Consider the following 22,229-nt stretch of genomic DNA (forward strand, 5'->3'; position numbering starts at 1 on the left):
TGGTGCATACGAAAAGCTTGAATGTTAAAATGAGCAGTTGTGGATGAAGAACTACTGCAGTTGTTGCACTGTATGGTATCTGCACCCAGCAGCGTTCTCCTGATGGGGTGTTCAAAAAACAGTGCTACAGGAGTTCAGCGTTTGGCATCGTTGGTTTTCGTTCTGCTGTGTCTGTTAAACCTGGTATTTTTGCTGATACAGTCTTTGTCCTCTTGGAGGATTTGGGTGTGCTTGCTTTCTGTTTTCCTGTTCCAGTGTGAGAACTGGATACTGGCCTCTGGAGCTTGGCAAGTGCATTCAGTTTCTTTTTCTTTTTTTTTTAAACAGGTGCTTTGGAATACAGAACAATGTGAATTTTGCTGTGTTAGAAGGATTGGCTGTGGAAGATAACCTGTTTGACAGGTAAGCACTGAGTTACTTGTCAGTTCAGATGGTTTCATGCTACTTTACAGTGTGTGTGGTAACTTGGTATGACTCTAGAACATTGAAACCTCAGTAAATGGTTCTAGAACAGTCTAGAAATGGTTGTCTAGTAGCAGAGATTGCTGGGCAGTGATCACCCCAGATTTTGGCAGTATCTGGGCAGGTTGCTTATCTGCAAGTTATTCTTCTGTGTATATATATATTTTAAATGGGTGTCACAGAGCTGTGCAGTAATTTGTAGTACTAGTTTCTGAAGCAAAGACTGATACTGCTTGTGAGGAATTCCTCTGTACCTGGAGCTTTTAACAGATTTTAGGCTTGTTGGTACACAACTTGGCTTACATATTGGCATGATTGATTGGTCCTTAACAAGAAAGGATGGGCAACTTGAATATTGATTTTAAGTCCCAGATTTAAGTTGGTGGTAACAGCAGTGAGAGTACCTGGTCATTACCAAGGCTGCTAGGATGTTGTTGTTTCTGGTGAGCTGTGGACATGACCGTAAAGCAAGTCCCTGAGACTCTTGAATTGCCACGTTATGTGGCACCAAGTCTGCTGGGAATAAAGCTTTAGTGTAGGTCAGAGAGACAGTGCTCCCTTCTGCTGTTGAGATGAGAGCAAGTCCCTGCTGAGATACAGTCACGTGGCCATATCCTTGGGCACCCCCAACACTTAAGCTACAGAGGAACAACAGTTCTGGTTAAACCTTTTTAACTTGGACTGTTGAGAGGGTGGCGGTTGTGCACACAGAAGCAAAAAGGGAAGAGACAAAAGGCTGCTCTGTGCAGTTTACATCCAACTTCAGTTCGTTGTAACTCTCCACTTATACTAACCAAACCTGACTCTTCGACCCGTAGTGTCTGCTGCCAAGTCACTGCCTGTCAGAGGGGTGAGAAACACCACCTGAGTGCCACCAAAGCAAGTCTGAAGGTAAGAGTGCTCAGCAAAATTGCTGGTACTAAGGAAGAAGTTCAAGGTCACTTCAAAGAGGGTTTGCATGGCTGAAAAACCAGCAGCTCTTAACGCGGTGACCGCATATTGAAATCCTCTGCAGGATGCCGTGGACACTTGGTGTGTGCTATGGTCTATTTATGAGGAGATACGCCTTATGGAATGAAAAAGGATGTTTATCTACTGCCCTCAGGTGTTCTGAGGTGCGAGCATAGGGAAGAGGCTACTCAGTTTCATTCTGAAACCAGCTGACTTGCAGCATGTGAAGTTGGAGAACAACAGGTTCATACAGTTGAGGTGGGAGCAGTCTTGTAACTTAATTGCTGCTTCCTTTTCCCTTGGCAATATGATGTATTCCTAGAGCTGCATGGAAGTCTTAGCGTGGATAATCCTGGAACAATGGGGTGAGGGAGGAAAGAAATACAGAGTATGCTACAGGCACTGTGAGTAGTTAGAGGAAACAGAAAATTAGGATATGCAGGAGCTGGCATTGGAAGTCATGCTTTTGCCCCTTAACAGTTTAGCAAGGGATGTATGAACATGTTTCCTGCATTGCTGCTTTTATACCAGCACCGTGTCCTGAAATTAATTGCTTCAGAGTTGAGGAAGACTACAGAGTTCAAGTGGCTTTTCTTTTGTGTAAAAGTGCTAATAGATGCTTTTCCTCTCTCAGGTCCTGGTGCTGTTGCTGCAAGTCTGCTGTGAAGAACCACACAGCTCTTCCAAAGAGAGAAAGAACCTTCTCTGGAGTGTTTGTTTAATTCTAAATTGTTGCAATAATCATTACAATTATTCTAACTTCCCTTACTGCTTTGTAAATTGAATTACTGCATGTTATTTGGAAACCAGTTCAGAAACACAGGGAGCCTCTGCCTTTCACTTGCAGCTTGTCTGTTTTGTCCTTAGGATGGTGTGGCAGAAGAGCTTACTAAGCTGAGTGTATCAAGTTGTAATTTGACTGGAAGGGGCCTTATCAGCTGTTTCCCCTCACTTCCCTGTCACTGAACTCTGCTGTACTACAGCTCTGGAGAGGTCATTATTCTGTACAGAATGTCACAGCATTTAAATAAAGCTGATGTCTGAAAGCTGCAGCCTGGCGTTATTTCCTGTTGCTGTACTGTAAGCAAAGGAGGGGTGAGCAAGCCATGGCAGCTGATCACCTGTGGCTGGCTGGTAGCAAAGTGTAGTCAGTCTTGGTCTCTTCCCTTCTGATGATACTGCGAGAAAGGAACAAGAACATTCATGTGCAAGAGCCTGAGCAGCCCTTGCAGAACCACAAGGGTGAAGTGAGAGAGACTATACATACTATACCTCTAATCTTTGCATTGTGAAAAGCCTCCATCAAATGACAAGCTGGTTTTGTTTTATGCTCTCTACTTGGAGAGGGTGTAAAAAATTGCTTTAGCTACTGCAGTACCTGCAACTGCACCAGGGACTGGAAAAAATCAGTGAAAAGCTCATGAAAAATAAGCTAAGACTTTTCTCTGCTGTATTTTAAACAGGACCAGATCTAAGGAAATTGCCCTGGCTATTCCACCTGCTGATAAATACACCTTTATAGCAAAAGTTGAGCTTTGAATTTGTCCTGATGCTGTAATTACTTAGCTCTGACTTGGAGCTCAGGAAACTTTGACAGAAGAACTACATTTGGAAGTAGTAACAGTACAAGGTTTTTACTCCCTTCCTACTTCAGGTGCCTTAAGATGCACCTCTTGACTGCAGAAACCCACACTTCCTAATCTTAAATCAGAGTGCAAAGAACAGATTAAAATTTCAACTTTACAGAAGACATTAATGTCTTGCTTCCTGAGGATTCAAGTTGTCTTAAAAAAACTTTATTTGAAAATGTTTTATACAGGTATATTACAAAAGTTAGTACGATCTCCCTTTCAAACACTACTGCACATCAAGAAAAGCTTTTCACAGCATCAGTCTAGTCCATTGGAGACAAGCCACGTTTAAAGCAGTAGTTTAAAGCACTGCTTCTGTAGTGATCTCAGTAAACCATTAAGGTACTACACAGATTTTGTTTACTTATGGTTTTCCTACAGCCTAAAGCTGACGATTCCTAATGGCTCCACAATTAACTTAATGAAGTCTGCATTATTCAGTGGTCTTTTGGATTGTACCAATACAGTAGTGTTCCTTGTGCTCAAAGTCTTCTGCAAGTCATGGTGCTTTCCAAGTCTTCTTGGCTCGTAGTTTTTCCAGCATTTTCTGCAAATAAAACAAACCATAAGACTACAAGAAGTGTAGCTTAAGTGACTATACTAAAAGCAGCATAAGAAGGTGGACACAACAGAGGTACCACTCAGGTATGGACAGGGCAAGTCTGGACAATGGGTTCAGTTACTGCTACTGCTTCAAAAAGCCCACAGATTTCAGGGGGAAGGTATGCTTATTTCTCTTATTTTCTGTTAATTATGGAATCTGTAAAACAAAACAAAAAGAGTAGCAATTTATTCCACCACAAAAAAGTTGAGATGGTCAGTGCTAAAGGCAGGATTTGGGGCTGGAGTCCCCAGCAGCTGTCTTGGCCTGTCAGGATCATCAAGCATTTCCTTCCTTCCAGTTGTCTGGAAGGGCCCCTTATGAGGCTCGGCAGGGGACAGGGAGAATTAACAACTCGAGTCCTCTTGTTCAAGCCCCTATTCTAGAGAAACCAGAGGCAAGCCCAGACAGGGTTCTTGCAAATTTAGTTCAGGTGTGCTCAGCTAGGCAGAATCTTAAGCTACCTAGAGTAGCCAACAAAGCCACCCCCCCAAAAAAAACTGCCTTGTAATGGAAATCCAGTCAAGTTTGGACTAACAAAAACCCCTACTATTCTTTTATCAAGTAGACTTTCTAGCAGCTGGGGTCTCTTGCTCAACCTCAAGTCACCAGAAAAATTCAACCCAAGGCACACACGCTTTTTAGAGAAAATTCTAGCTCAGCCATAGTGTTGACAAGGAAATTCTTAAGTGGGGCATACCAATAGCATCACTTAAAATCCAGGCTGGATGGTCTCCGTTTGAGTGGCAGTCACACCACAGAACTACATCTCAATTAGTCTGATTAGAAGCTCAGTGAAATCAAGAGAACTAACCAGGTAGGACAACATTGTAGCAGACTATTACCTTTTGAAACTCCTTCGCCTTTTCTCTGTTTTTAGCATAAGTTTCTTGCCTTGTTTTTTCTTCCTTTCTAATTTTTACTTCCGCAAGTTGATTATAAAGTCTGTCAAAAGAGTCAGAAAAAAATTGTGTCTTGTCAGGAAGAAAGTGGCAAAGCTGGAATCTGGAATAAGTTAACAAGCTTAAGGGTTTATACTGTCTCAATTGCTAGAAATTAAGAAAGGAAATTTTGACTCAGCTCTCCAGTAATCTAGAATCACTTCAAATTCCTCTTCGCCTGCATCTAACAGACACCCTGTTCAGAGGTTGTACTTGCTGCATGTTACCATTAATAAGTGCCCAAGTGCAACTGTGAACTTCGCTTCGAATGTAATCTAGTTTCATGCATGAACTGGCACAGCTGCCTGAGCACTATGGACTGAGCAGGCTGCCAGTCATGTTTCTTACTGCCAGCTGTGCCAGGGAACTTCCCACCAGGTACCTGTATCAAACACACTTGGCTTTTCCCTCCCAGCTGTTTTGTGTTAAGCAGCATTGGGTCCAACTGGAAGATCACAAACTGCTCTGACTGACCAGTGGTTTTCACAAGACACAGATGAACTGCTGCTGTTTTTTAATCCAAACTTCTCCCACTTGTGTTCGTGCAATACCTTGAAGTACACTGGTGCATTTCAATTTCTCCAGACTTCCTGTCCTCTGGAGAAGACACTTTCACTTCTCCTACTTTCTTCAGCTGATTGGCCACTGCACCTGTTTTCCCTAAAAAAGCACCAAACGTCATAAATTTAAATCTCTAGTCAGCTAACTCAAAAACATGAAAGGTTTTCAAAGTTTTCTAAATGACATTATAAAAAAAGATATAAGCTAGCAGAATGGACCAATGGAGGTGACGTCTTGTGTTAAAAATAAATCTTCACAGTCTCACTCATGGGGCTGCTGCCTGTACTTTAAGCCAGCCATGCTTCTTAACAGCCAACTTCCAACACCCCATTAACAGACATTAGAGATGAATCAGTTCACTTAATATGGTTGTTCTTTGATAAACAACTATTATTTGCAGAGACACCTTATGACTACAGACAAGTGGGCAGATTGTGAAAATATGAAGAGGACCCATAAGGGCTCTTACAACTCTGAAGAGGTAGCCAGACAGTGGGGAAAAAAGCTCCCCACATCCCTGAGAAAACAAAGAATACCCCAGTCTGCAATAGCAAAGATGCAACAAATGTGAAATCTGCTCTTCGATATAAAACAGCAACTAAAAGCATACCTAATGCTATGTCTTGTCCCCAGATAAACCTACCAGAGATAAGAAAAGACTCCTTTTGCCTGCTTAACTTCTCAGACTTTCCTCTTTGAAACTGTCTGGCTTCTGGCTTTTCATTTTCTCTCTCTCTCTTTTTTATTTCTTCTACTCTTTTCAGAGATTTCTGGACGAAGTTCTTCTTTCTTTTTAAAAAAGATTCTTGCAGACTTCCTGGTGTAGCTGCAAACTCCAGCAGCATCACTGTGAAAGAGAATGAAAATTCTGAACATTTCTCACTTTTAGGGATGAGCAATACCACCTCTAATAAGTCATGCATTTCAGTGTATTCCTCCTAAAATGCTGAGCTTGGCTACTTTTGTAAATTGTATTAGGAGAATGACACTGTGAATGATGAGTAATCTTGCAAAACAAGAAGCAATTCAGACCTATGGAATCTAACTAAGCAGGTCTGCATGACAAATACTGTGATAAACACTGCATTGAAAGCATCTTGAGACATCAAAACATATCAAAGACCTGAGAAGTCTCTAACACAGTTAAGTTCTGTCAATTCCTGTCTTTCATGTTACTGCTGTTCATCTTGTACAAAAATCATTTCAGTATTTTACTGATGCATGCTATCATCACAATAGAAAAAAAGACATTCTTTGGCTACGGAGCTTGGGGACTAAGAGGAAATAAGAAAACAAATGAAGATGCATAAACTGTATGACAACAAACCACAAAACACCACAGAATTTTTCAAAATGAAGTAGTTACAACACACAAAAAACAGTGTATTGTAGATAATATGAACTTTCATGAAAGATAGCCTGGCATAGGAAGAGACAAGTCAATACTTCCTTGTCAATAAGACACATATTAAACCTGGGTCAAATGTGCTACAAACCAAGCCTGGACAGCAAGATGCACTTGCCTAAGTAAAAACAGTTCTATGTTTTTCGAAGAAGAGGTGTATTTTATTGATGATTTTAATACTATAAAGGCAGACTTTCTCTATCTCAACTTCAGTATATTGAAGTTAGACATAATTACCTGCACTCTGATGCGATGGAAAGTGACTGTCATTGGGATTCTGGGCTTTGGAAGAGCTGTCAGGCCTTACGAACACCGAATAATCTGCATCTGGAGCTAGCGGTAAAAATTCTCTCTCCTGTTTCAAAATGAATCAGTGACTGGAATTGCTTAAAATATACCACAAATTTGAGTGAAGTGGTAGTACTGTACCACTAGCATAGACACAATGGAAATGAAAGACATACTCTTGTGTCTTTATAGCAAACAAGAAAAACATCAGAAATGGATCTTGTTAGTAAGTATTAAAAAGCTACTTTCTAAAATCCATTAAAGACCCTTTGCCCACCAGATTTCAATTGCTTGTTCTTAATACAGGGCTGCATAGTTTCATCTCAACAGATGTATTTTTCTTTCTGCCTGTTCTCTCCAGCTCTCCCCCACCACTCTTACTGCTGTCTCTCTTTCCCCCATTCTCAGCTGAAAGGCAACACCCACTGCAGAAGTACAGCCTCCAGCTGCCAACCTCCACCTTACCCGCTTTTCAATTACTTTATAAAGACCCATCCTTAGGCACTTTTAGGATCTTCTCTAGGTGCCTCCTGTAATTGAAACATGATTTCATCTGATCTGTTCATCTAACAGACACATATTACTTGGTTCTACGTTACTGCTTCAGCACCCAAACTATTCCCTCATTACAAACCAGTCCCTCTACAATTTATGGCCTTTGTTTTATAGAAGCAAACAGCAAAAAGCATACCAAAGGCAAATTAAGCATGGCAGTATGACGACCTGATCATATTTTCTCCATAAACCTCAAACTGCTGTGTGGACCTGGTGTAGCTCCATCCACTAGGTAAGGGATTTTTCCTTTTTTTCCGTTTAGTTTGTAGCTTTTGTTTTGTCCTCTCATTCAAGTCTCCAACTAACGGGATACAATTTAGTCTTGCAAACACCAGCAAGATAGTTCTGTTTCTCATATCTACACCAATATGACAAGAAGATTTTAAAGAACAGCCCAAATTTAAGATCTATTAGATCGGTCCAGAAAACATAACATCAAACCAAGATGATCCAAGCAATTACTAAGCTCGGATAACCCTAACATTCTTCCGTTTTGCAACAGTGGATTAACTGCTACAGTGGAGCCTCTCCTTATTATGATTAAGACTAAGTTAAAATCAGAATTACATTAGATAATAAAGACTCACCTCAGTAAAAACATTAAATTCAGACTGATCCACACATGCCGGGTTACTGATTTTATCCTCCTTAATTTTCTCTTGGTTAGTATGTTCAATGTCTGATTCTGCAATACTGATGTCATTTGAACTTATCAGAGTGAGTTCAGGTTCTTCCATAATACCACAGCCTGACTCAGTATCCTAGAAAATACATTATAAAAGACATCAGTGTAAAAAAAAGAAAAATAAAAAAATCACTATTTCCAGCAATAGCAACAGCTGTGATCTTGTCAGAAAGAGGAGGTTCATTTAACATGTAGAAGAAAATCTGCCCCCAAGCAATAAATGAAATACAGAAAGAGCACTTTGCCTGAGCTTTTGATGTATCCAAACCCTGGAACCTAAGTCCAATGCAAAGTATTTTATATACCTGTGTTAAAAAACCCTCAACAAATAACCCAAAGCAACCAAGCAGTAACAAAAACTCCACCTCTCCTCCACTCCCCCCAAATTTTAATTACTTAGTTCTAGGGCAAACTTTTTTTTTTTAAAGTTACAAAGCTATTTCCTTAAGTTTGCTTATGCTTTGGTTAAATTATTTACCTCCTTCAGGCTTCTAAATGGGGATAGGGGCTGTTCAGTTATGTAACCGTGCCATGTAATACTGATGCTGAGAGAGGGAGATGCAATAGAGATGCTATAGCTCCTCCAACAATCATGGGAACTCCAGCTCATTTTAGCTACTGCTAATTATTTCAGTGCTATGATCTGAAAGAAGTAGTAGGGCAGAAGTCCAGGAAGCATGCAAGTCTTAAGCTAGAATTGTAAAAATCAACATTTGCCAAGCTTTCAGATATTAAAGGTCTAAAACAACTTGGTGCAACAACAAAAAAACCCCAACAAAAAAGCCTGGGCAAATTACTGAGTTTGGAAATCTGTTTTACTCACCCAGATTGGAATATGACATGAGGTTCTGGGCAGAGAATTACAATGTTTTTCATGTCTTTCCAGGAGAGAACCATTCTGTTGTGTAACAACATCCATCTGTAAATGGATGTCTGAGTCTTCCAAGTTGGTTTCTCTGGGAACCCTTGAAGATTTTTGTATTTCTGGAAAGCCTTCATCTGGCTCCTTTATATTTGTATTACACTGAGAATCCAGTGCCACAGCTTTATTTGCTTCAGGTACATGAACTGATTTTTCAGGAAGCTTCATGTACTTCTTATCAAATGCCTCCACAGGTAATTTTTCAAAAGAGACAGTCTCTTTTAACAAGTGTTGAGGGAAAGTTTCATCCACTGTAACTGGTGTGGTATTTAGCTGGTAAAATGATTTTTGCTCTTCCAGTGGATTCAGACTTTCATTTCGCAGATCTTCCACTGAACACTGGAGATTAATACATTCCATATTTCTTGCCAGTTCTTCGTATTCTCTGGCAGATGAAATACAGTTCTCATTGCCCCATTTTTTAATTCCAGGGGTTTGTTCAAAAGATCTCTGTAACACAGCATTAAGGTCTCCTGGCTGATCAGCATTCTGACAGTGATCACTCAGAGTAGATTCTAATTGCAGTGGGTGAAAAGATTCTCCAGATCCTGTTTCAAAAATTACCAAGAGTCAAAATTCTAGCTAATGGAACAGAATTTCAACTTTAAAAAGTTCCTCCATAATGAGACTTTTCAGTAATGTATTATAAGTAGTCCAGTAAATAGGAAAAACCATTTTGTTTAAAAAAGTCTGTTTATGTTTCTTCAAACGTAATACCATGAACATTACATAAAATGATTCCTCCACTGTACACAAAACAACTTCAAGAAACACCACTTTTTGTTGCTTCTTAGAATATGTTTAGGGACAGACTTCATGATGGTGCTGACATAACTATATTGAAAGTCAATGCATTTTACAATTTATAGTCTGTAAACAGAAGTCCTTTGAGTCCCTTTTGGGCCTCCAACAAAGTCTCTAAAACAGGAAGAAAATAATCCAAAATGCCATTACTTGGGCCAAAACTCTTCAAAATAGAAGAAAACATCCAAATTGGAACACTGATTGCTGTTCTTACAAGTTACAATATTGCACCCTAAATTATCTTTCCTTTAGGGTCTACACATACAAATCAAGATATACTTTTTTTTTTCCAGAAGAGGCTGGGAAAAGAGAAAGATCGGATATCAGCATCTTAATTACTGGGGAGGCATTTCAGCAGTACGGCATATGCTAAACAAACAACAGGGTTGTTGAAAAAAAATTTTTTTTCAACATGTCTCTGACCTAAGTTTGCTAAAATCAGTTACACTAACTCCAGCTATCATGCTATCAATAGGCTTTTTACACAAATATATCACATAAACCTTTAAAGGTTTCATGTAAAGATTTTTTTTCATTCTTTGACACATACAAAATATCTAGTTTTACATGTATAAAGAATATTGTGTCCTGATGAATAGCTGTTAACGGGAAGGGAGGAATTACACTGCAACATCAGCCATTACTAGAAAATTCTCCAGATGATGGACTTTCATAGCAGTCTGCCTTGAACTGACAACCCAAAATAGTTTCTACTTGCTTAGTCTGTTGCTTATGTTATCCCCCCCTCCCCCTTTAAAGCACAAGAATATTTGGTTTGGGATTATAAATACACTTCAGAGATGGGGAGATACTGCAGTTACATTTAAAGCACAAAGATTGTTTCTATAAGCAATTTAGAAATAGAATGTTTTGAAGTTAGAAGGGAGTTTCCTAAATCCTATTTGCTGTGACCACAGGTAGTCTCAAAGTGTAAGCCTCTTCTTTTTTTTTTTACCAGCATCTGCCAGCTAAAGAAAGAGAGGAGTATAATAGACACAGAATAGTCGCTTGCAGCTTTAAAGATAAATAGTGTGTGTTTCCAAAACTTAGAGATATATATATGCAAATAACAAAGATAACTGACCAGGAACATTTACATTATAAATATATCTATGACTTAGAATATTGTGCTGTTTTCTGTTACTGTTCAGCTTTCTGTTGAAGCACCTTAAAATGCTGAAACGCCTGATTCTTGGTAAATAAGAGCTTCAGAAATATTTAATTACTACCTGCTGCATGTGGAATTTCAGATTGGTTCTTTTCTTTAGAATACATGAAATATCAAGTTAATTTGAATTCAACTGCAAAACATTAAAAAATAGTTTTCCTACTATGAGCTGCAGTTAACTTAATGCTGCTGTAGAATCATAAACTTTTAACCTACTAAATTAATTACTACATTGCAATCTAAAAGTTTATTCCTTCCTCTCTCTTCCCTGCCTTCATTTTGCAGATAAATAAAGCAATTATATAATCAGACCAAATATCACAGTGTGCAGTACATAATGACCGTTAGTGTGACTTAACAGTGGAAAAAGAAAATTAAATGGTTTCTTCAAGGACACAATGTATAAAAGAAAAACAAGTAAGATCAGAGAGATTCTAACACATATACCTCAGAAAATTTTAATCAATTTATGGAACTTAATTTCCTCAAACTTACAAAATGATGGATATGCATGAACAAGTATTTGGAAAAGTACTTAAACTGACAGTTTCAACCAGAGTTGGTATTTCTTCACTAACATCATAATTACTGCACGTAATAAGTAACATAATATCCATTACAGTGACATGAAGATGCAGGTCTGCTTTTGTATTAAGGTCCTAACTGCTGAGGAAATAAAGAACTTCACAAAATTTAGGAGTTCTACCCACTAAGGGTGGTGGAGAAGACAACGCGTGAGAGAGCAGCAGCAGAGTTAAGACATTTCAAAGAAGGGCTGATAGAGAAGCGAAGAGTTCCTTCCCAGTTCCAACACAGCAAATCCACCTTAAGAGTTGGTATTTACATATTGGCAATAGGTCGATCTGATTATACTGTACATACCTAGAGTAGCATTTTCTTTAACAGACTCTTCTTCTGATGTAATGTTGTTTGGCCCGTTTGTTTCAAGACTAGAAGGCAGACTGCTTCTTTGTATATTCAAACTGGAGTTTCCCACTTCTAGAAACGTAGACACATCTTGACTTTTTGTTGAAAATTTTGAAGTCTAGTGGCAGAAAAAAAAAAAATCTTGATTTCAGAAATATGAAGGATAAAAAGTTAAAGGTAATATTTGATTTTTGGATCACATTTCTGCTACAACCAGCAAAAACGCTTCCAGTTCTAAGTATATCAAAGATTATTATTGTTTCTCCTAAACAGAAAACACTATAGGGATTATACATTTAAATCTTACAGAAATCTTAAGCCAAAGTATTCCTCCATCAGAGTTTTTCTGTAGTACCTTGCCAAATTCTCTACTGTCTTGTGAAATTCTGTATTGAGCACAGGACGATGAAGTATCAAAGTCAAGACTCGGTTCCAAAGGCTGAAAGAGCTGGTGATGGAAGTTTGGAAAATGTCTCTCTATTTCAGGAAAATCAATTTCAGCTGCTAGAGCTATAAGAAAAGAGGTTATTTTAAAAACAAACAAAAACCACCCACCCAAAACCAACTCCCCTCAGAAAAACAACGGACATATCACACTTTGCTTCTATATGCAGTAAATAAAGTATATAGAATTCTGCAGGTATACAAACACTAGCTTGTTTCAAAAAGAAAAATCTTTACAACATCCAATTCTTTCACTCTGATACAATGCAGGTACAAAAAGCAGCAAGAAAGTGCTACACTGATGCAATTTTTTTTTTTTAAATTAAAAGATTAAGTCCATAAACTCTCTGGTTCAGCACTTGTGAGGCTGCATCAGAAGTAGTGTGGGCTTCCCACTACAAAACACACAGTGACACAGTGAAGCAAGTTCAATGAAGAGCCACAAGGATGATTAAAGGAAGGATGAAGCACATGATGTTCAAAGAGAAACTAAAAAAATGAGTTTGTTCAATCTTAAGAAAAGGCTTGGTGGTGTTTGGGAAGGGGCACAGAAATCTCTGCTGTCTACTGCTAAGAGACAGTATAGAGAAGATGCAGTCAGTCTTCTTGGACATGCTCAGTGAAAGGAAAAGAATAATGGACACAAGACAGAACACAGGAAATTCTGGTTGGATACAACTAAAAAAAAAAAAAAAAAGAGAAGAAAAGAAGAAAGTTGTTAAAATGTTGCCCAAGGGCATGTGGAATCTCTGTCCTTGAAGATACTCGGAACTTTCCTGGAGAAGGCCTTAAGCAACCTGGTCTAAGTTGGCTCTTGCTGCGAGCAGGAAGGAGAATTTGGATCACATAACTAGAAGTCCTTCCTGGTCTAGATTAATCTATAATTCTATGATTCTAGGTTTTCAAATATTCCAGGAGGAAGTGGTTCAAATTAAAATACTAGCATTATCTTCATGATAGCTAATAGAGATGTTCTTATTTTCGAATCATTACATTTTTCTAGAGAGCACCAAACTCCCACCAGTCTGTTAATCAGTGTTTCATCAACTACGTGACCCTACATGAATAATAAAGTATTATATATTATTGTATCTACCTTCCTGAAGAGACAATTGTGCATAAACAAGCGATAACAATCAATCTAGCCATGGTAGCAGGAAGCTGCGCAGAACTAGGCTATGATAAGACTGATATCTGATCAGACCACTACACTATGCTATGTGGACATATACATAAAGCAAAGCGTGAAAACATCGAAGCATCGAAGTTCTCGCATGTAAAATCCTTACTGACTTTAAAATGTAAGCTGAATATAAATGATACAGACTAACACATAACACTGAGTGAACTCCTCCTCATTCTGTACGATGAGAGTGCAGCACAAAAATGCTTTAAAATGGCAAATACCTTGGAAACGTGTATTGTCCTCCAAGTAAGAGTTCAAGTCTCCAGTACATTTCCCCAAGATGTGCTGTATCTGACTTCCTTTATAAAGGTACATCTCTCCTTCAAGCAACTGAGTTTCAGATGCTCCAGACAAATTCTCTTGCCTCCGCTGCAAGGTAAAAAGCAGCGAGGAGTTCCAAGGGCGGCTTGCTGTTTCTCTCAAAATTCGATCTTCCGTACTATCAGAAGACAATCCTGAAATAGTAAGCTAGATGTTCACAGTTTTGAATATAAACCACTTACATGAAGTGATCTGAAAAGACACTGCTTAATATCCTGAAATATTCATAAAGAACTCTGGGGGTTTGTTTCTTTAATTGTCTCCTGTTTGGGGTTTTGCTCCCCCAAATCTTACCACAAATTTCCACAAATTCAAGTTGATAATATCTAATTAGGTAGTAGTCAGTACAGCTTAGCACTTTTAGAGTATGTAGATTTAGGAAATATTGAAACAATAAAATCAGAAAAGAATTAATACTGTTATTTTATGCTAGCTAGCATATTTTTACTTCCTATCGCACATAAATGTGTCAATCCTTTAATATGATCTTGAGTATCTTTATGACATCAGGCAGTAGTTTTATTCATGCTTAAACAGAAATTGCCTAATACCAACACAAGAAATCTGAGGGAATCAAGGAAACTAAAACAGTGTTCCTAGTTAGCGCACCAACCCCTCTTTGTCTATACGCTTACAGCAGAATTGCACAAAGCTATCAGAAAAGGTCATTCTAAGACACAGCTAGACTTGAAAAATTTATTCGTGTAGCTGAGTAACCAAAACCTTTGGTATTTTGATTCCACAACTAAAAAACAATAGAAAAGAACAGCTACAAACAAATGATCTTAGAATTTGCCTTAGGTTTTTTACTTCAATAAACCACAGATTTGCCACATGAGTGATGAAGTTTATTACTCAAAACAACACTTACAAGTTTAGAACATTAGGGTTAAAATACAGCCTGAGATTTCAGCGGCTCAAAAATTGTAGTCTTCAAAAATTGATTTATAAACATGGAATAACTCATATACGCATATGGTTGTTGATGAGATCAGGTATGCATCAGATTAACACAATATTAAGCCTTAAAGTAAATAAATCCATGGGTCACTATCTAATCACTTTCAAACTCACTTCGCATGTTCACAAGTGATAATGTCAGCATATAAAGGAGCAACTACATATTTATTATAAAGGAATGATTTTTAATTTTATGAAAAACTAACTTAAGATCAAGAGGCAGACTGCAAGCAAAAAAGGATATGAACACACGTTTCCCAGAAAACTATTAAAAGTCAATATGGCATTCAAGTGACATTTTCACAAATAAGTTATTAAGCATTACTATGATGACAAGAATATTGGAACAATTCTCTTCACAGCAAGACAACAATCATAGCTCTATAACAATCTATGATATTGATTTAAAAACTTTTATCAGTGTATCATTCAGGGATCCTTTTTTTTAAATTTGCCACTTCAAAACTGCTAGCGTTACAGTTGCTTAGTAAAACTCAAAACAGCCTTTGCCAAAGCTCATGTGTTGTGTTAAATTATTACAAAAGTAAAAAAATCATGAGCACATAACGAAATATTGTAGTTCCTCTCTACTCTAAGACATATAATTCATTCGTAAGTGAAGTTCCCCAGTAGCCTATTTCAGAAGAATTCATGTCCAGTGAGTTAGACCCATTCTGTTATAAAATAAAGAGAATGCACAATTTTCCTTTTACACGAAAAACAACAAAAACCAAACACTTACCAGTGTCAACAGGGCTCACATCCAACGTTTCACTAGTCAAAAAGCTTCCAGTGGAAATTGTTGAAGATAAGTCACAGGGTATTCCTTGCATGAAACCCTCAGAACCTAAGTTCGTGGATACTACTTTAGAAAGTACTTCCTAAGATAAAATAACATACCTATTACCATGTATTTGGATGTCCATAATTAAAGCTTTAAATCCACACATCTTATTCTGAGCTCAGTTCAAGTGTAGAAGCCCTCATGTTTTGCACTCAGGCAAATACAGATTCATCATTGCTCAGTAAAAAACAGTCACACCCACCGTCCCAGACACACCCCTCCCCAACAGCCCCCTCCCCTCCACACACACACGCACATGCGCACGCACGCACACATACTATTATAAAGCTTCTCAGAACTGCATACAAATCACGACACCTGGAAGATTATTTTATCTTCTGGTCATCAGATTTGGCTATTTCTCATCACAGACCCACTTCAGTAGAATTGTAGATCTCAGAGGAACATATATGCAATACATGAAAAACTCAGGAATTTTATAAGTATTTGCAAGACTAAGCCTTTTGCATACAGGAGACCGAGTTAAAAATTTAATTCTACAAAATTAAACGAAAAATATACAAAATAATCTAAAATATTATCTTCCTTAATTTTGCAGTAAGCTCTACAAAGTCACAAAACAGAGAAGGCAGGTTCTTGTACTTCCAAATTTTGAAGAATTAGATGTGAACATTGCTTCCCAACCTCTGAATTAAAATGTGCACTAAGAAGATAAAATACAAAAATCTAAGAAACTGTTGCCCTACATTTTTCGTTATACATTACATTATATAAACATATTTAACATACACATATTTAAAAATAATGCTATACACACATATACAAATATACGTTATACATAGCATTTTTTAAATACTGTTTTTATCTCCTGACAAAACAATGGGATCTTTGGGTGAGGGAAAAGCAGGGGATATCATTGGTGTTGATTTTGGCAAGGCTTTTAACACTGTCTCACAACATTCTTGTATCCCAGTTTAGATGTCACAACCTGGATGGATGGATGACGAGATGGGTAAAAAAACTGCCTGGATAATCAGGCTCAGAGGACAGCGATTAAAGGGTTACACTCTATCTGGAGGTGGGAAACAAATGGAGCATGACAGGGCTCCGTCCTAGGACCTGTCCTCTTTAACACCTTTGGCAATGACCCAGAGGAGACGAAACCATACTGCAGATAACACTAAGCTGGGAGGACCATCCGATACACTAAATGGCAGGGCTGACATCTAGAAGGATCTCATGAGCCTAGCCCTACAGCAATGTTATGAAACACAGCAAGAACAAATGCAAAGTCCAGCGCCTGGGAAGGAAGAACCCCATACACCAGTCCAAGCTGGGGAGCAGCCTGTGAAAAAGGACCCAGGAGTCTCGGCAGACAGCGAGCTGAGTGTAAGCCCACGGGGTGTCCTGGCAGCGAAGAGAGGCAACAGCATCCTACGCTGTATGAACAGGAATATAGCCAGTAGATCCATCGCAGTGATTACCTCTCTTTACTTGGTGCTTGTTATACTACTGCATCTAGAATACCGCACCCAGTCTTAGCCTCCCAATATGAGATAGAAAGATTTAATCACAAAATAAAGAGTAAGTTATGTTATATGGTTATTTTGATATGACTAACCGTATTATCAAGTCTGAATGATGGTCCAGAATGCGTTGTAACTCCCTCTCCAATTTCAGCAGCAAGAACTGGTGAATCTTGAGCCACTTGAGAATCCTGGGAACGGGCTGAACACAAATATAATAGAAGCAATAAGGAATAGAAAGCAACTTCTTGAGTTCATAGTTAGCAATTTTTTTTTTGAACATCAGATGGCAGTGATACTCTACTGCTGCTGTCCCCACTATTAGGGCACTGATTTTGCCCATCCTTACCACTTTCTTTTCACCGACAACATACTTTCTGCTCCACTGCACCACCGATTTAATTGGCAACCAGTGGTTCTCCTTGACCAGCTTCCTAAAATGTCTAACTAGCATGACTGCTCTCTGCAGAGCATGCAGGAAGAGATAGAAATTCATGGTTTGGCTTTGCAGAATGAAACATGGCTTTGCTAGTGTGACTATAATCATTTAACTGGGAATCTTTTGCCTTCTACCGTTACAATGATTACAAAGAAAAGCAGACATTCCAAGCACATCAGAGAAATCAGAAACACTGAATTACTTAACTATAGCATGACTGCTACCACAGAACTGAATCACCTTTGCCATAATGCTCTTACACATAAAAATAAGATCAGTATCTGTGTAAAAGAAGTACCATAGCAGCACCAGAAAAATGCAATTTCTGTAATGTGATGACAAGCATCTTCAAAGTTTGACAATTCTAAGATTGTAAATTAATTGCCAACAAAAAACTCTAAATTAAGTATTCTCATTTCCAATAATAATTTTCAAGAAAGAAGTGCTAAACATCAAACTAAAATTAAACAGTAGAAGTGAAGTAGGTACGTTTTCTCCCAATTCTACAAGGGCTGCTAGTGACAGAGACATTTCAAATCCCCAGCATTTATAAGGCTCTATACGTAGGCAGATCTCGTAACATTTTGTGAGTCCTAACACTAGTTTGTACCTTGTATAAACTGAAACTAAATTTCTGGAAGGTGGAGTCCAGTTGTTCCATTTTTCCCACTCTACAAAAAAAGAGGGGAGAGGTTTCTTCTGTGAGGCAACACCAGTAAAGTATCTATATGACGTGATACTTATGTATCTCAATCAATATGAAACGTTTTGAAACTCACTCCTGGGGAGGGGGGGTGGGGGGAGGATCTAAGGTTTCCTATAGCCACTATCATCCCCTACTCTTAGAAGAGAAAGTCAAGACATGAAATGAAATACATCTAAAATATATTTGGATTAAAAGAGAAAGTAAATTAATTCAGAATAAGTTAACATGTTATTACATTAAATGCTAACTGAGTGATCTCAAAATAAAGGGTAAAGAAATTCTCAAATGGCTTCTTTCCCCCCACACTCACAAATTCTCCAGAAACTTCTAGCAGGCTTGATCCTGATCATTTCATAGAATCATAGAATCGTTTAGATTGGAAAAGACCTTTAAGATCATCAAGTCAAACCGTTAACCTAGCACTGCCAAGTCCACCACTAAACCATGTCCCTAACCACCACATCTACACATTTTTTAAACACCTCCAGGGATGGTGACTCAACCACTTCCCTGGGCAGCCTGTTCCAAGGCTTGACAACCCTTTTAGTGAAGAAATTTTTCCTAATATCCAATCTAAACCTCCCCTGGCACAAATTGAGGCCATTTCCTCTCGTCCTATCGCTTGTTACTTGGGAGAAGAGACCAACACCCCCCTCACTACAACCTCCTTTCAGGTAGTTGTAGAGCGCGATGAGGTCTCCCCTCAGCCTCCTCTTCTCCAGACTAAACAACCCCAGTTCCCTCAGCCGCTCCTCAGAAGACTTGTGCTCCAGGCCCTTCACCAGCTTCGTTGCCCTCCTCTGGACACGCTCCAGCACCTCCATGTCCTTCTTGCAGTGAGGGGCCCAAAACTGAACACAGTATTCGAGGTGCGGCCTCACCAGTGCCGAGTATAGGGGCACGATCACCTCCCTGCTCCTGCTGGCCACACTATTTCTGAAGTCAGGATGCTGTTGGCCTTCTTGGCCACCTGGGCCAATAGCATCCTTCCTTCTTTTTTCCTGTGCCTATACAAATTTAGCTTGTCTCTCCAGTCTTGGAATAATGTTAACTCAAAGGCTCCAGTACTTTCACTTGCAATGCACTTGCTTCTCTTCAAATTTCCTGCAGACTGAAATGCAGTTTATTGTCGCTAAAATTGAGAAATGCTATGCCTGACTTTCTGGGAAATGTTATGACATTTTGATCAGCAACCGAACAGAGCTGTTGGCAACAGAGTTTGCAAATAATATGAAGAGTGGAAGAACGGTAAAGAAATGTAGTAGCACGGCAACAGTAAAAATTACCTCAACCTTCTGCAAAGCCGGGTCTGTTAAACAACACTGTTCCAATATAGATAAAATTATAAATGTAAGAGCACTGAACACTGGCTTCTGATCCCTTTTCCACAAGTACATGACAGAGCTCTTCAGGTTCACAGGAAAGACAACTTCTAAGGTTTGAGTAGACCAAGGTGGCAACAAGCTCCCTTGGTGGAATGTGGCAATAGTGCGACTGAGTCTAGATACACTGCAGAAGTCTGCTCTTCTTCTTTGGAGCAGAACATAGGAGACAGAGGACCCTGAAAATGAGCAAGGCCTTGAAGAAAATTCCTTCAATCAGCATGAAAACTGCAATCATATAATCTCTTAGTATTTAAGTATCTCCATAGGAGAAAAAAAGCACAGTTCAAAAGATTTCTGAACTCAAAGGAAGTAGTAACAAGAAGCAGTGGCTCCAAATGGCTGTCAGACATTCAGAAATGGAAACAGACCATTTATTTTATAATTCGATAAAAAATTAAATGCTGGAACAAGCTACCAAAGAATTCTCTATTTCCCCAAATCTTTTACATCAAGATTAAATATTTTTCTGAAATTATTTTATTTTCTAAAGGATATCAGCGTGACAGGTAATTTAGGATACATACGAGATGAGATTCAAGCATTTAATACTCCTTTGTATATAAATTCTATGGAGAGCTATGCTACAAATGTTTCATTACTATACTGTAATAACCTGCGTTGTTCTTGTGATATTAATACAAGGGATGAACAGTAGCAATTTCATGCTATAAACCAAATTATTTAATTAAAAATACAACATGCTCATATTTTGTGATTTTGTTACATTAAAAAAAAAACTTATTTGGTGACTCATAAAGGAGAGGTTTTTATTCTTCTCTCCTCCTTCCAAAATAATAGTGCAAGGTTTTCTTGTTCCTCTCAGCTTCCTGACATTGACATGGGACTTTCATGTTTTAACCTCCTAACCACCACACTGTTACAAAGAATTTGTATTTAAAAATTGAGGTTGTAATATCCAGAATGCATTTTTTCCCCCAACACAAATTGCAGTAAAATAGCAGCAATTATTTTAGGCTGCAATTTGAAAACAAAAGACTGAATGACAAATTACTGAGTGAAGACAATATAAAAGCAAGTATTAGTCCAAATCCAACCATGTAGACAAACAAAAAAAAGTTGTACTCCACGCTAGTTTGGCTAAAACAGTGATGGATAAGACAATCTGTCACAATAATGAATTATAGAGAAATATTTGGGATTACTAAAAATAAATTGAAATCTTAGGTTAGCTTGGATCACACAAAAAATAATCATGCTTGGAATAACATCTCTGTATAAGGTAGCAATACATGAAGATAATCACATCTGGAATGCTGCTCGAGAGGACCATTAAAGATGAAGATGAATAAAGAGAGACAAGCCTGTTGACATGTAATGAAGGAGAACTGTGAAAGAGACATATGCATCCAATCTAGTCACTATTTTCAGGCTGACTTCCTAAGGAAATGAGGTTTATGCCACCAAACCGCCTGTCTCATCTGTAGGGTTACTCTGCAATTCCATATTAACAATTTGCATTCTATTAGCCCATTTTAATCAAATTGGAGTGGGAAGAAGAAATATTGAGTGTCCAAAGTTCCTAACTCATCTTGTCATATATCAGTGGCATGGTAAGAAAGAGCAATCCGAATCTTAGCCTCACTGGTGGCACTTACTGCAACATCACTTTTAAGAGTTACCTGTCCTCTCTGCCTGCCAACCAGCTGATCAGTTTGTGTAGCACTTGTAACCACTCAATACTGAACATAGGGATTCATCCTCCATTAACCAGAAGCAGTCCTTAAGACCTGTTTTATGTTCAGACATGTTTGCTTCTAAATTTGAGAGGGTTAAAGTTATTTTTCTTCTTGTAATAATTGGAAGAAAGAAATACAGCTAACTATAGAAATTAAAAAAAAAAAATTGCCTGCTACCCAAGGACAAGTCACCTTTGTTGATAAAGTATCCAAGCCAATTTACCAAGTTTATCTTATTAAGAACCTGTATACTTTTACCTTTTTATCTAAAATGCTTTATTTTGAAAAAGCGTTTGAGCAGTGATTAATAGGATTTGTGCACATCTAGTGGTTCTGTAATCACGAAAGCAGTACAACTCAAGTTGTAAAGCTTTATATTATTTGATCAAAGGTACAAACCACCAAGAACATAACTTCAAAGAATAAGGTCAAAGAACACACGTACAAAGCACTCATTTGCTCTCACCTTTAAAGACACAATTACATCTTGAAAACATGGGAAAACTGCAAACATGTTTTGGTTAGAATCAAGTAGCAAACAAAAAAATTTTAAAAAACCCAATAATTCAATTAAAAAAAAAAAAAGAAAGCTACTATCATAAGCAACAACTTAAAATGCACCTTAAATTTCCCCTTCAGAAACTTTATATTTAACACGGACTGTAGATTTTCTCGCTGAAGATCCTGCACTAGTTACCGAAAGTGCCACAGCGTGCTTCACAGCCTTCGAATTACAAAGATACTGTTGACAGTTTTGGTCGTTGAACTGCTCAAGTGGACAATTAAATACATAATGACAGAAAGCTTTGTTTTGGTTTGGTTTTTTTTTAACTAAATATAGATGTTCACATGAAGTTTC

General features: G+C 38.2%; 1 protein-coding gene and 3 non-coding genes across 12 annotated transcripts in view; 2 read left to right on the top strand and 2 right to left on the bottom strand.

The window, feature by feature from the left end:
- Positions 1–64: 64 nt before the first annotated feature.
- LOC142078116 (small nucleolar RNA SNORA8) lies at positions 65–203 on the top strand. Its single transcript, XR_012672126.1, has one exon. It is a non-coding gene; the product is annotated as a small nucleolar RNA SNORA8 (small nucleolar RNA).
- Positions 204–1,397: 1,194 nt separating this feature from the next.
- On the top strand, positions 1,398–1,527 carry LOC142078118 (small nucleolar RNA SNORA25). Its single transcript, XR_012672128.1, has one exon. It is a non-coding gene; the product is annotated as a small nucleolar RNA SNORA25 (small nucleolar RNA).
- A 952-nt stretch (positions 1,528–2,479) lies between these two features.
- Positions 2,480–22,229, bottom strand: part of CEP295 (centrosomal protein 295) — a 46,578-nt gene continuing 26,828 nt past the window's right edge. For 5 of the 9 annotated variants that reach the window (XM_075140142.1, XM_075140139.1, XM_075140140.1 and 2 more), the window contains 12 exons: positions 17,239–17,345; positions 15,555–15,693; positions 13,753–13,986; positions 12,257–12,411; positions 11,857–12,019; positions 8,904–9,550; positions 7,983–8,156; positions 6,790–6,907; positions 5,791–5,994; positions 5,138–5,246; positions 4,491–4,590; positions 3,188–3,591 (listed from right to left, as the gene is read on the bottom strand). In XM_075140142.1, the coding sequence (XP_074996243.1) occupies positions 3,544–3,591; positions 4,491–4,590; positions 5,138–5,246; positions 5,791–5,994; positions 6,790–6,907; positions 7,983–8,156; positions 8,904–9,550; positions 11,857–12,019; positions 12,257–12,411; positions 13,753–13,986; positions 15,555–15,693; positions 17,239–17,345 (2,198 nt within the window). In that variant the 3' untranslated portion in view covers positions 3,188–3,543. Of the gene's footprint in view, positions 2,592–2,706; positions 2,810–3,187; positions 3,592–4,490; positions 4,591–5,137; positions 5,247–5,790; positions 5,995–6,789; positions 6,930–7,982; positions 8,157–8,903; positions 9,551–11,856; positions 12,020–12,256; positions 12,412–13,752; positions 13,987–15,554; positions 15,694–17,238; positions 17,346–22,229 lie in introns of those variants that run through there. The other 4 variants (XM_075140137.1, XM_075140138.1, XR_012672034.1 and 1 more) reach the window with 4 other exon arrangements.
- LOC142078124 (small nucleolar RNA U2-19) lies at positions 15,947–16,030 on the bottom strand. The gene has a single exon (XR_012672134.1). It is a non-coding gene; the product is annotated as a small nucleolar RNA U2-19 (small nucleolar RNA).

Source organism: Calonectris borealis, chromosome 1 (genome assembly GCF_964195595.1).
Source record: "Calonectris borealis chromosome 1, bCalBor7.hap1.2, whole genome shotgun sequence".
Taxonomy (NCBI): Eukaryota; Metazoa; Chordata; class Aves; order Procellariiformes; family Procellariidae; genus Calonectris; species Calonectris borealis.